The sequence below is a fragment of the Bison bison genome, unplaced genomic scaffold (assembly GCF_000754665.1).
Source record: "Bison bison bison isolate TAMUID 2011002044 unplaced genomic scaffold, Bison_UMD1.0 scf7180017864471, whole genome shotgun sequence".
Taxonomy (NCBI): domain Eukaryota; kingdom Metazoa; phylum Chordata; class Mammalia; order Artiodactyla; family Bovidae; genus Bison; species Bison bison.
The window spans coordinates 40,470,062-40,483,685 of NW_011495032.1; the positions used below are offsets into that span (position 1 = coordinate 40,470,062).

The following is a 13,624-nucleotide window of genomic DNA, read 5'->3' on the forward strand; positions in this document are numbered from 1 at the left end:
AGTCGAGTCTGACTCCTTGTGACCCCATGGACAGCAGCCCACCAGTTTCCTCTGTCCATGAGGACTTGCCAGGTAAGAATACTGGAGTGGGTTGTCATGCCCTTCTCCAGGGAATCTTCCTGACCCAGGGATCAAACCCAGGTCTCTCGCATTGCAAGTGGATTCTTTACCGTCTGAACCACCAAGGAAGCCCAAATACCACTTATAAAGCATTCAAATAACCATAAAATACTTAGGGATAAATTTAACTTTAGGAATAAAATATGAAACAAGATCTATGTACTAAAAACTATGACACATTGCCAAGACAAATTAGAAAAGATCTAGTAGTTGGGAAAAGATGCCATGGTCATGGATTGGAAGACTCAATGTTATTAAGATGTCAACTTTTTCCAAATTGATCTATAAATTCAATGTAATTCAGATAAAAATCCCAGCAGGACATTTTATTGAAATTAGCAATCAGATTCTAAAATTTACCTGGAAATGTAATTAAAGCTATTTAGAAAAAAGAACCAGGCATGGAGAATAACCTATCCAGATTGGAACAAGGGTATAAAGGGCTCCGGAGACGGGGTCTCCAAAAAAGAAAAAATAATTATGGATTATCTCAAATTTATTATCTGATTAATGTGAATGTATTGAGGGAGACATTTGAGAGTGATGTAATGAAAAGTACAGGGGAAAATTCTGTCATTAATTCTAAAGAAAAGAAAACTTGTACCAAAAAAGGAAGTGTAAATGTTGTACCCAACTGTGAATTACTTTTTATACAGTAAAACTGAAACACTGAATGCTGATTTAACCAAAAAGTATAGATCTATGTCCCGGAAGAACAGAAGAGGCAATGTTGTATTTTCTGGGACAGGAATAAAAGCAAGAAAAATGTGAAAGAGTGTTAAATCTTCAGAAGCCAAGATAGAAAGTCAATAGATGATATCCAAAACTCAGAAAAAAAAATCTCAAGAGCTAGCAGAATAAGCATAATATTTAGAAATACGTAGACCACTGTTGAGGCTTCCCTGGTGACTGAGTGGTAAAAAATATGCCTGCAGTGCAGGAGACATGGGTTTGACTCCTGGGTCAGGAAGATCCCCTGCAGAAGAAAATGGCAACCCACTCCAGTATTCTTGCCTGGGAAATCCCATGGACAGAGAAGCCTGGCAGGCTATAGTCCATGGGGTCACAAAACAGTCAGACATGACTTAGTGACCAAACAACAACAGACCACTACTGAATGAAACAGCTATGTGAGTTGAAAGTCACAGACTTTGACGTGGGGAAGTGGGACAGGAGGGCTGCTGCTGGTTTTCATTATAAACCTTGTAAATCTATTTCACTTTTATAAACAATGTCAGTGAAATATTTTGATTAAAAAAAATAAAACTAATTTTAGAAAGTTTGCATTAACATATTCTGCTTTTTTTTTTAATTTTCAATTCATTTCTACTCTCAAGGTTGGAAGAAGAACCTTGAGTTTAAAAACAAAACCCAGAATTTCCCTGGTGATGCAGTGGATAAAAATCAGACTGCCAATGCAGGGGACACAGGTTCGAATCCTGGTCCAGGAAGATTCCACATGCCTCAGAGCAACAACTACTGAGGCCTATGTACCACAACTACTGAAGCCTGCGTGCCCCGGAGCCTGAGCTCTACAGGAGAAGCCACCACAATGAGAAGCCCACGCGCCACTACAGAGTAGCCCCCACTCGCTGCAATGAAAACTCGTGCAAAGCAATGACGATCCAGTGCAGCCAAAAATAAATAAATAAAATACCAGGATGGAAAAACCAGCCGTGGGGAAAAGCCCAGATATGAGCCACTTGCAGGTGTCTGGGTCAAACCCAGAGATCTTTGGCCTCTCCAATCTCTGCATGGAAACACCAATGGCTGTACAGGAATACCTCCTCAGTTCATTGCCCTTCACTTTGTTGTCCTTTGCAGATATTGTGTTTTTTTACAGATTGAAGGTTGGTGGCAACACTTACCTGAAGCAAGTCTATTGGTGCCATTTTTCCAACATTATTTGCTCAGTAGTGATCTTCAGTGTTACTGTTGCAAAGAGATTATGACTCACTGAAGGCTCAGATGATGGTTAGCATTGTTTTGCAATAAAGTATTTTTAATTAAGGTATGTACATTTTTTAGACATAATGCTATTGCACACCTGATAGACTACAGTATAAACAACTTTTATATGCACAGAAAACCAAAAAAAAAAAAAAACCAGATGACCCACTTTATTTCCGTATTTGCTTTATTGTGGTGGTCTGGAACCAAACTTTCAATATTTCCAAATTACATTGGTACTCTTCATGACTTCTTGATTAGTGGTCATGTCTGGGACGACCCTTAGACCAAAGAGGATTTGGTCATTTAATTTCATCTTCATCTATAAGACTTCTCAGTCTCTGAAAGATCCTATAAAACACAAATTTCTGGAAAAGAAGCAATACTAAACCCCTATGGAACAAAATACAGATTATCAATTAATATTTTTGCTAGACTAAGAATGGGCTACTAGATAGGGAAACAAGGGCTGGTGAGGAGGCTGTGGTTGGTCAGAAGGGGAACAGTGTAGGGGGAAAAAGTATTATTCAACATTGTAACTTGAAGGCTGAAAACTTTTAACTAAACCCACAGAACAAATTTTCAAAATTTAAAATCAGCAAGCATGGGGACTTCCCTGGAAGGCCAGTGAGTAAGACTTCCTGCTTCCACTATCACAGGGAGAGTGGGTTCTATTCCTGGTCAGGGAACTAAGGTCCTGCATGTCACACAGTGCAGCCAAAAAAAATTTAAAAATAACTTTAAAGTTTTAAACATCAGCAAGCATTGTGCAAAATATACATTCACATCCCAATCTCTATCCCCCGTCTAATCCCTGGTGTTTACCCCATCGTTAATGCCAATTCCATCCCCGACTCTCTCCATCCCTGACCACCTGCTGCTCCCCTTTATCTTAAGATGCAGCCCATCCTGATGCCAGCTCCATCCTGGATGCTGAGCTCCTCCCCGAGGTAAACGGCTCCCTAACTTTGAAAGTGAAAGTAAAATCGCTCAGTTGTGTCTGACTCTTTGCAACCCCATGGATTGTAGCCTACCAAGCTCCTCTATCCATGGGATTTTCCAGGCAAGAATACTGGAGTGAGTTGCCATTTCCTTCTGCATTTCCCTAACCTTGACCAGATAGCTAATCCTTACACTATTCAACGATTAGAACACCAGTTTCTGATATTTTCATACATTATGTTACTTAAGTACTAACATCGCAGCATTCTTACAGATCTAAAATCCAAATCATTGAGCTATACCCAGAGAATTACACACTGCATTAAAAAAAAAAAATCTAACTGAACAATGTTGCACTTGTTTGAAGAGAGTTCAGACGGAATCTTTGTCCTGAAAACATTTCCAAATTATTTTTTGCTCTTTGATTTCCACTTCGCAGGTTACTAGTGAGGGCAAGCATTTTTTCAAATGTGTTATTAGTCATCTGTATATTTCCACAGGCCCAATATGGATCCTTATTTACTTACTGAAGCCCCTGATGGAGTTGTCTTTAGGGCAGCAGAGGATGAAGGAAGGTGAGCATTGAGTTACACAGTAGGTGAGGTGGAGAGGGGACTAGGGGAGGGAGGGAGAGGAAAGGGAGGTTTCCAGGCCCAGTTCCTGCTTTCCTCCCTGGATTCTTTCTACATTCTTCTATCTTCTCCCCTGAATCAGAGGTATTTCTTAGGGCCTGAGCCCCTAACTCCTTCCTCACCAACCTACTTTTAGAGTCTCAAGCTGGACAGGCCAAGGTGTCTCCATCTGGGCCCCTGAGAGAGTATCATAGGCAATACTCCAGAGAGGATGGTGACCTTACTGGTGGTGCCTTTTGCAGCAGTCACTAACTAGATTAAATCATAGTGGCCAGTATTGTAGCCATTAACTCATCCTTGACATTCACTCTATTTCTGACACCCCTCCCACACTCCCACATTCATTCCATTCCCAAGACTTACTCCACACCTGGTCCCAACCCCATCTCCAACCTCCCTGAATCTCACCCCATCCTCAGCCTCAGTCTGTTTGTGGATCTCTCCTTATTTCTGACACTCATTCTTCTCTGATCATATCACAAACTACCATCCCATCCCTGGTTCCCCTACACTTCATCTCTGACTCCAACCTCAACCCCTGATCCCAGTCTCAACCTTGATCTAAATCCCATCTCTGAGCCTCACTCCATTCCCAACCTCAGACCAAATTATGCTTTTTCCTTAAGTTTTTTCCCAGGAGTTTTATAATTTTAGCTCTAATTGTAGGTCTTTGATCCATTCTAAATTAATTTTGTATATGATGTAAGGTAGGGGCCCAGATTCATTCTTGTGTATGTGGATATCTAATTTTCCCAGCACAATTTGTTGAAAGACCATCCTTTCCCCCTTAAATAGTCTTGGCACGCTTGTTGAAACTCATTTGACCATTTATGCTTAGGTTTATTCTGGGCTTTTTATTCTCAGGTCCTTATTATCCTTTGACTCCATCAGCCTAAGGCCTTTTCCCTCCTTTTCACAAAGTGGCTGCTTCAGCTCCACACATCATATCCTATAACCATAGTCAAAGTCAAGAACCAAGGATGTGTATGTGTGTGTGTGTTTTAAATTAAGAATATTTCCCAGGAGTCCCCTGAGCCCATTAGACTTCCTCTTAAGCAACAGTATGCTGAAGCCAGTTTGCACAAGCTTGTGAAAGCACATTATCACATTTTTTAGATTTTGTGAGCTTGTTGTTAAACACCACCATCCTTGAAACCAGCCATGGTGGTAGCATTTATTTATACCACAGAACATAGCAAATGCTACAAATCAGAACTTCCTCCCTACCAGGAGAGTGATTTACCAGCACATCATTATTTTTAAGTTTTATAAATCAGATCAAGATGATATGGCCACTCCTATCTTAAGGGAATCTTGGAAAATGAGTGTTTGTCATTTTCAGCCTCTCTCAAGGGAAGGGGACTTTCCTGGCTGACAAGGAAAGGGAGAGCTAGGGAAGTAACCAATGGTGTTTTACATTAATGGTTCCCATTAATGAGAACGTTTTGTAATCATTGAAAAGAATATCTTCAAAGGATGTCTGCCAGAAGATAGAGCACTGTGGGCTCAGTGGTAGGATGCACCAAGCTCTATCAGTTGACATGGTGATTACAGCAAGAGGTGGGCCCAGGACAGGCTGTCTAGTCCATGTGATGGGGGCCTATTAGGGACATGGCCTCAGCAACTTCCTGTAACTACAATGGGGAGCTGCCTTGACATGGGACTGTGAACGGCCAGAGGACATGGGGCTTGGGATGATGCTGAGGGGAAGCGAGGAGCCCGGTGTGGAGTCTCAGAGGGTAGTAGATGTGTTCCCTGAAGAAGAGCCAACAAAGGAAGGCCTGCCATCCTTGGCCAAGAACTCCTTACTGATCAGGCCACGGATGGCCATGATCCTGAGGAGTCCGTGGCGAAACTTCTGGCCAATGAAGACGTAGATGAGGGGGTTGAGGCAGCTGTGCAGGAAGCCCAGGATCTCGGTGGCATCCAGGGCCCGGCCAATGTCATTGCGGCGCTGACAGGTCTCGGCAATCACATGGGCCCTCATGAGGGTGTCTGCGATCAGGACCAGGTTGTAGGGCAGCCAGCAGAGCAGGAAGACGAGCACAACAGCAAAGATGACGCGCATGGCCCGGTGCTTGTGCCCCATTTGGGCTGAAAACAGCGTGCGCAGGGTGAATCCGTAGCAGAACAGCATGACCAGCAGGGGCAGGAGGAAGCCAAAGGTCTGGGGCAGGACACGCATTATCATCCGCCATTTCGTTGTATTGGCACCCAGGTCCTCGTAGCAGACTAGGTCGGAGTATGGTGGTTGATAGGCCTCACGGAAGATGAAGATGGGCAGGGCCAGGATCACGGACAGGGCCCAGATGCCTAAACATATGAACTTGACCCAGTGCCGCTTCTGGGTCAGCGTGCGTGTGGCATGGACAATGGCCAGGTAGCGGTCCATGCTGATGCAGGCCAGCAGTAGAATACCGCTGTAGAAGTTCACTTCCTTCAGGAGTGAGACCACCTTGCACAGGGGTGTGCCGAAGATCCAGCCCTTTGCCTTGGAGGCGGCCCAGATAGGCAAGGTCATGGCAAAGAGCAGGTCAGCCATGGCCAGGTTCAGCAGGTAGACATCAGTGACAGAGCGACCAATCCGGCTGTATAAGATGACCAGCATCACCAGGGAGTTTCCCAGGAGGCTTAGCAAGAAGACCAGGGCATAGATGACGGCCACAGCATACTTGTTGAGTGTCTCAGTGCTTATCTCACAGGGACTATAATCATAGTCTTCTGTGGGTGGCGTGCCGCTGTAATTTTCAAACTCATCCTCAAACCCCTCCCACAAATAACTGCTATTAGATAAATCTTTCAGGATGATTGTCATGGTGTGATCTGGTTGAAAGACTAGAAGGAAAGAAAGGTGATTTAGTAACTCAGATCCAAATCACTCTCATCAAGGATGTGATAACTGTTACTAGGTTATCTTGTGCTTATCTGCTAGCTTGGTAACTGAAGAGCCCTTCCTTCACCTCTGTCACAGGCTGCTTTAAGGATCAGCTTCATCGTGTTGTCAGCTTTCCAGAACCCCAAGGCCTAAATGTGGGATAATATGGACATACACACAAGGAAAAACATCAGCTGTTGGTTGGCCCCATAGTGGCATCAGGTTTACCTATAATACTGCCTCTGTGCTGACTTTGACTTTCTGCATCCTCAGCCATGTCTGGGCATTCAGATGGGAGGACTAAGTTGTTCTATACTTTCAGGGAAGGGCCAGCATCAGGCAAAATGGAAGGAGGCAAACCTGCTCTAGGGCTTCCCAGGTGGCTCAGTGGTAAAGAAACTGCCTACTGATGCAGCAGATGTGGGTTTGATCCCTGGACTGGAAAGATCCCCTGGAGAAGGAAATGACAACCCACTCCAGTATTCTTGACTGAAGAATTCCATGGAGCCTGGTGGGCTACTGTCCATGGGGTGGCAAAGACAAAACCTGCTCTCAGATGCCCCTTTCTATGCTATTTCCCCTCCATAGTATTCCTGGTGTTTTGTTTGTTTTTTGCTGTATTATGCAGCCTGCAAGGGCCCAGCAGCGAAAGTGCTGAATCCTAACCACTGGACTACTAGGGAATTCCTTTACCAATTCTTATTTAACCTTCTTAAAATCCACTGAGGGAAGACAATATAGTAATAAATTGCATTAGAGTGTATTTCAAGGGGCTTCTGCTGGTGGTCCAGTGGTTAAGACTCCCGCTTCCACTGCAGGGGGCACAGGTTCAGTCCCTGGCTGGGGAACTGAGATACCACATGCCGCGCAGCACAGCTCCCCCCCTCAAAAAAAGTGTAGTTTAAGCTTTTTCTCTAAAGGAGCAATAAATGTTTGGGTCCTCTGTCTAAAGAAAGTGTAAGCATTTAAGAGAAACCCCCATCATGGTCACCCCTTAAATACCCACAGAATTGTTCAGCACTTTTCAAATAACTTTTAAGGTTGTTAAACATTTATTGAAGCAAAATCTTACCAGAAGAAACAGACCTGAAACAGACAAAAGCTCTTCTGCTGAGGAGGGTGGGTGTGCCCCTCTCTCCAACTAAGTAGTCACTACAGAGGCTGCTGCTGCTGCTGCTAAGTCGCTTCAGTCCTGTCCGACTCTGTACGACCCCATAGACAGCAGCCCAGCAGGCTCCCCCGTCCCTGGGATTCTACAGAGGAGGTTCCCACAAAACCTCCAGGGCTCTTCCGAGAACAATCTGAAAACCCTACAAATGGTTACCAAGACTGGAAATAAGGATATCTGGTATCCAGTGCTCGTGCTGTCCTGATTCTGTCACTAATTAGCTATGTGACCTTGAGTGGGTCCTTTTACCTCTCCAGATTTCCATTTCCTCATCCAAATTGAGGGAGGCAGAGTAAATAACCCCTGAGATGTTTCCAAATCTGAGGTTCTATGAGTTCATTCAAACCCACACCTTTTAATATCTCTGCCAGGACTGCATTTTCACAAAAGACTAAGCCTCAGGGCAAAGCAATAAACGTCAAATCAGAAAAAGTCATCCTCTTCCCTAAAAAAGGGGAGATGTGGAATTTCCCTGGTGGCACAGTGGTTAAGAATCTGTCTGCCAGTGTAGGAGACACAGGCTTGATCCCTGCTCCAGGAAGAGCCCACATACCACGAAGCAATTAAGCCCGTGAGCCGCAACTACCACTGAGCCCGTGCTCTAGAGCCTGCAAGCTGCAGCTACTAAGCCCCTGTTCCACCACTACTGAAGCCTACGTGCCTAGAGCCTGTGAACCTCAACTAGAGAGTAGCCCCCACTCTCTGCAACTAGAGAAAGCTCCCGTGTAGCAACAAAGACCAGCTCAGCCCCCCAAAAAAAATTTTTAATAAATAAATATTTTTAAAAGGAGAGAGGTGTGAAAGGTGAAGGTGAGAAGACTGTGGCCCCCTGGTCACCATCTGTAGCCATGTATAAAAACAGAACTGAATACATGGTCATGAGGAAGGAGGCAGGGAGTCAATGGAGTACAAATCACAGGTCCCAGACAACCAGATGCATTTTCCAAAATATAGTCAAACTAAGTCACCCTGCCCCAGAAAAAGTCCTGGCAATCAGAGGTGGCTCCCTACCTGAGTCACCAACCATGTATGTCCAACTGTAAGAGCCTGGAACTCAGAGACCAGAGTGCCTTAACACTGAGAGGAAACTTGATGAATAAAGAATAGGGAAGCCTCGTCACAGCACAGCTCCTCCTTGGGCCCTGCCCATGTCTATATTTGGAGAACAGGTTAAATCAGGGGGTCACAGGCTATCAGAGACTCACAGGGTCCCTGTGTCCAAGCAGGGGAACCCTAAGTGAAGATGGAGTTAAGGATCCATTATCTGAATTCTCCACTCTGTGGATGGCTATTGTCATTCTCTTCCTTTTCTTGCTTTTATTTCCATTTGAAAGCTTCCAACTTGCCTGACCTGAATAAAGGGGAAAGAACTTGACTTTATATAGTACAGATTCTAGCAGTCCGTATGGGAGGGCCTTGTAGGAGCCCTCCACCACCGGGGTGGGGTTGACGGCTAGAGGACAACCCAGTGGGAAGGAGGTCAAAGACTGAGTTGTGTTTGGACAGCAAACATGCAGTGTTTACTTCAACTCTAGGCTTCTTTGGGATGGAGATGTTGATGGAGCTTCGGAGGAAGAAGCTCCACCACCACCAACGAAGAACTGGTTGATTAGAATTGCCCTGAGTCTGGGGGCCACTCCTGGAGTCTGGCTGGACCACAGGGAGACCAGCAGAGCTGGGGCCAATGGTGGTGATTGGAGGAGTGGTGGTAATGTCATTCGCCACGCTCTCAGTCTTGACGGATGGCATCTCTGGGAACCTGCCTCAGCTGCTCCCAGCAACTAATGTCTGTCCTTTAGCTTTACCTCTGGTACTTTGGTCACTTCTTCCTTATAACAGGAACCCTATTGTCCTGTAATGATGCATTTACAAGTCAGTCTGCCCCACTAGACCGTGGGCTGCTAGAGACCACTCCAATTCACCTTCAGAGCCTCTGCCAGGATACAGAGTAAGTGCTCACTCAATGGTTATAGAGTAAACAACATTAGTCATATCTCCTTGGATTGATGTGCTGTCGATCCTCCCCTACCTGCTTCCTGCGATTCAGGGTGCCTATCACTTTAAGGAACAGAGTGTATATAAGCTGTGCCTGAAAACTGCACTTTCATATAGCCGAGCTGGACTGTCTGTCCTTTCCAAACTATCTGCTACTGTTTAGAGTTGGTGCTGTGTAATCTGTGTTCTGCCTCTACCATGCATGCCGAATGTAGCATGGCACTGGTGCCTACAATTCTGCCCCTGGCAAGCATATTTCTTAAACTAAGTCATGCTCTCCTCCTGGGTTCTCTTATCCTTTATAAGTAATAGCAGGAAGTGTAAGGAGACAATTGCCCTGGGGCTACCCATGCTTTGATTTTACAGGTGTTGACCAATTGCAAACTAATGCCTAGACTAGAAAGGACTTGAAGATGGGGTAGTCCCTGGAAAGAGCAGACATGTCTCTAATTAATCATCTAGGGAAAAGGTAGCTCCTGGGGCAGAAAATAGAGAACAAGGGAGAAAACAGACTGGGTTCTGGACTGCACAAGCCAGTATGCACTCCAGGGCAAACTGAGAATATTCGCCACGAGGGGGCAGCAGTCACTGGGCGAGGAAGTCTGCAAGGAAGAGGCCCATAGAGAAAGACGGGGACAAGAAAAGTCTCATCTAATACTTAGTTTTAAGCTCCTCTTTGTGAATAATTCCCTTCTGCTTTCCCAGGCCCTCACTCAAGTTGGTTCAGCATTCCAACATGTTTCAACTAATCACTGGGGTACTAGGGAAGAGTCCTCCCTCAAACCCAAGGAACAAAGGAGAATTAGCCCCTTGGGATGAGCATGACGGGGTGGGGGTGGCAATGGTGGTAGCTTAGGTCTCCAGTGGAAAAACAATCTGGGGAAAAGAGTTGAAAAGGATCTTTCCCTTTATGGTAGGAAAGGGCATTTCACTGAAGGAGGGGGAAAGGCACACACCGATGAGCTTGGAATAAAATTCTACCCACTTGAAAAGGTTCCAGCAAGTTCGCCCATACAACGTATCTTCTGTACGTCACTTTCCATTTATCACGGCTCCCCCTTAAATGGCTCTGCTGCTGCTGCTGCTAAGTCGCTTCAGTCGTGTCTGACTCTGTGTGACCCCAGATGGGAGAGCATGTTTCCATTCTGTGTAGAACATCCAGTGCCACAAAGACTGCTGTGACATGTGCAGCCCAAATGCCAGTCCTTAGCAAGACGCCGAGGCCTGTTCTTGCCATTCTGTTCTAGAAGTGGCAGCTTCTATGCAGGACCGTGTGAACCGCACAATTTGGCTATAAGGTTATCTATTTTGTCCCCCTGTCAGCTTTGATACCGGCCTCAACATCTCTGCACAGCCCTGCAGAAGAATCCACTCGGACCGGGGGACCAAATTAGAGGCAAGGGAGGTGGAGGAAAGGGTTCATCCCTCTCCCTGATGACAGTCCCTGTTGCCATCGTGACAGGTTCAAGGGCAAGTATATGACCTAAGACGATCCCACTCAGAACCAGGCTCAGGGTGGTTGTTTAATGACTGTGGAAAAGCAAGTATGTAGCCTTGTGGCTGCTGAAAGCCATTTTGCTACCATAAATGGCAAACCAGTCCAAAGACAAAACTAACACTTGGAGGAGACAGAACCGAGAGAATTGCAGAGAAACAGATCCAGGGTCCTGAACATACTGTGCCCAGAGTTCATCTTCTCTGTGTATTTTTCAGATATGTGAGCCAGTAAATTGTCTTTATTGTTGAAGACCAGTTATAAGTGGAGTTGTCTGGTGGTGGTGGTTTAGTAACTAAGTCGTGTCCGACTCTTTGCAACCCCATAGACGGTACCTGCCAGGTTCTTCTGTCCGTGGGATTTTCCAGGCAAGACTAGTGGAGTGGGTTGCCATTTCCTTCTCCAGGAGTTGTCTGTACATGCAACCAAAACTGGGCCTGACCAAGAGAGTTCTGGAACCCAACAGTAATCCAGGATGAGAGGAGAAGGGAGAGAATGTGTGTCACGGGCAGACAGTCGTGTAACGCCAGGATGTGACAGGGGTGTGACCAGGGACACAGCTATGGTTGGATCTCCCAGCCCTGGTTATTATCAGCCTCTGGTGGCAGATGGAGAGGAAAACTTGGAGACCAAGCAGATGAGATTCCAACTGAGGACACTCTCCTGAATGAACTCAGAAATCCTTCTGAGGAACCCAGAAACCACTGCTTTGGATACAGACAGCATGTGTGTGTGGTAAGTTGCTCAGTCGTGTCCTACTCTGTGTGACCCCATGGGCTGTAGCCCACCGGGCTCCCCTGTCCATGGGGATTCTCCAGGCAAGAGTACTGGAGTGAGTTGCCATGCCCCTCAGACAGACCATGATTCAAATATTGGCTTTCCTTTAACACTTTACAACCTTGGACACATTTCTTCAGTTCAGTTCAGTTCAGTCACTCAGTCATGTCCGACTCTTTGTGACCCCATGTACTGCAGCACACCAGGCCTCCCTGTCAGTTACCAACTCCTGGAGTTTAACCAAACCCATGTCCGTTGAGTCAGTGATATCATCCAACCATCTCATCCTCTGTTGTCCCCTTCTCCTCCCACCTTCAATCTTTCCCAGCATCAGGGTCTTTTCCAATGAGTCAGTTCTTTGCATCAGGTGGCCAAAATATTGGAGTTTCAGCTTCAACATCAGTCCTTCCAAAGAACACTCAGGACTGATTTCCTTTAAGATGGACTGGTTGGATCTCCTTACTGTCCAAGGGACTCTCAAGAGTCTTCTCCAACACCACAGTTTAAAAGCATCAATTCTTCGGTGCTCAGCTTTCTTTATAGTCCAACTCTCACGTCCATACATGACTACTGGAAAAACCACAGCCTTGACTAGACGGACCTTTGTTGGCAAAGTAATGTCTCTGCTTTTCAATATGCTATCTAGGTTGGTCATAAGTTTCCTTCCAAGGAGTAAGCATCTTTTAATTTCATGGCTGCAGTCACCATCTGCAGTGATTTTGGAGCCCAAAAAAATAGTCTGACACTGTTTCCACTGGTTTCCTATCTATTTGCCATGAAGTGATGGGACCAGATGCCATGATCTTCGTTTTCTGAATGTTGAACTTTAAGCCAACTTTTTCACTCTCCTCTTTCACCTTCATCAAGAGGCTGTTTGGTTCTTCTTCACTTTCTGCCATAAGGGTGGTGTCATCTGCATATCTGAGGTGATTGATATCTCTCCCGGCAATCTTGATTCCAGCTTGTGCTTCTTCCAGCCCAGCGTTTCTCATGATGTAGTCTGCATAGAAGTTAAATAAGCAGGGTGACAATATACAGCCCTGACAAACTCCTTTCCCTATTTGAAACCAGTCTGTTGTACCATGTACAGTTCTAACTATTGCTTCCTGACCTGCATACAGATTTCTCATGAGACAGGTCAGGTGGTCTGGTATTCCCATCTCTTTCAGCATTTTCTACAGTTTATTGTGATCCACACAGTTAAAGGCTTTGGGATAATCAATAAAGAAGAAATAGATGTTTTTCTGGAACTCTCTTGCTTTTTCGATGATCCAGTGGATGTTGGCAATTTGATCCCTGGTTCCTCTGCCTTTTCTAAAACCAGCTTGAACATCAGGAAGTTCACGGTTCACATATTGTTGAAGACTGGCTTGGAGAATTTTGAGCATTGCTTTACTAGCGTGTGAGATGAGTGCAATTGTGCGGTAGTTTGAGCATTCTTTGGCTTTACCTTTCTTTGGGATTGGAATGAAAACTGACCTTTTCCAGTCCTGTGGCCACTGCTGAGTTTTCCAAATTTGCTTGCATATTGAGTGCAGCACTTTCACAACATCATCTTTCAGGATTTGAAATAGCTCAACTGGAATTCCATCACCTCCACTAGCTTTGTTCATAGTGATGCTTCCTAAGGCCCACTTGACTTCATATTCTAGGATGTCTGGCTGTAGGTG

General features: G+C 45.3%; 1 protein-coding gene across 1 annotated transcript; it reads right to left on the minus strand.

Annotated features, from left to right (window-relative positions):
* Positions 1-2,252: 2,252 nt before the first annotated feature.
* LOC105003757 (C-X-C chemokine receptor type 2) lies at positions 2,253-8,785 on the minus strand. Its single transcript, XM_010861171.1, has 2 exons — positions 8,699-8,785; positions 2,253-6,479 (listed from the first exon to the last, which is right to left on the minus strand). The coding sequence occupies exons 1-2, from the start codon at positions 8,712-8,714 to the stop codon at positions 5,377-5,379; spliced, it is 1,119 nt and encodes a 372-aa protein (XP_010859473.1). The 5' UTR covers positions 8,715-8,785; the 3' UTR covers positions 2,253-5,376.
* Positions 8,786-13,624: the final 4,839 nt, after the last annotated feature.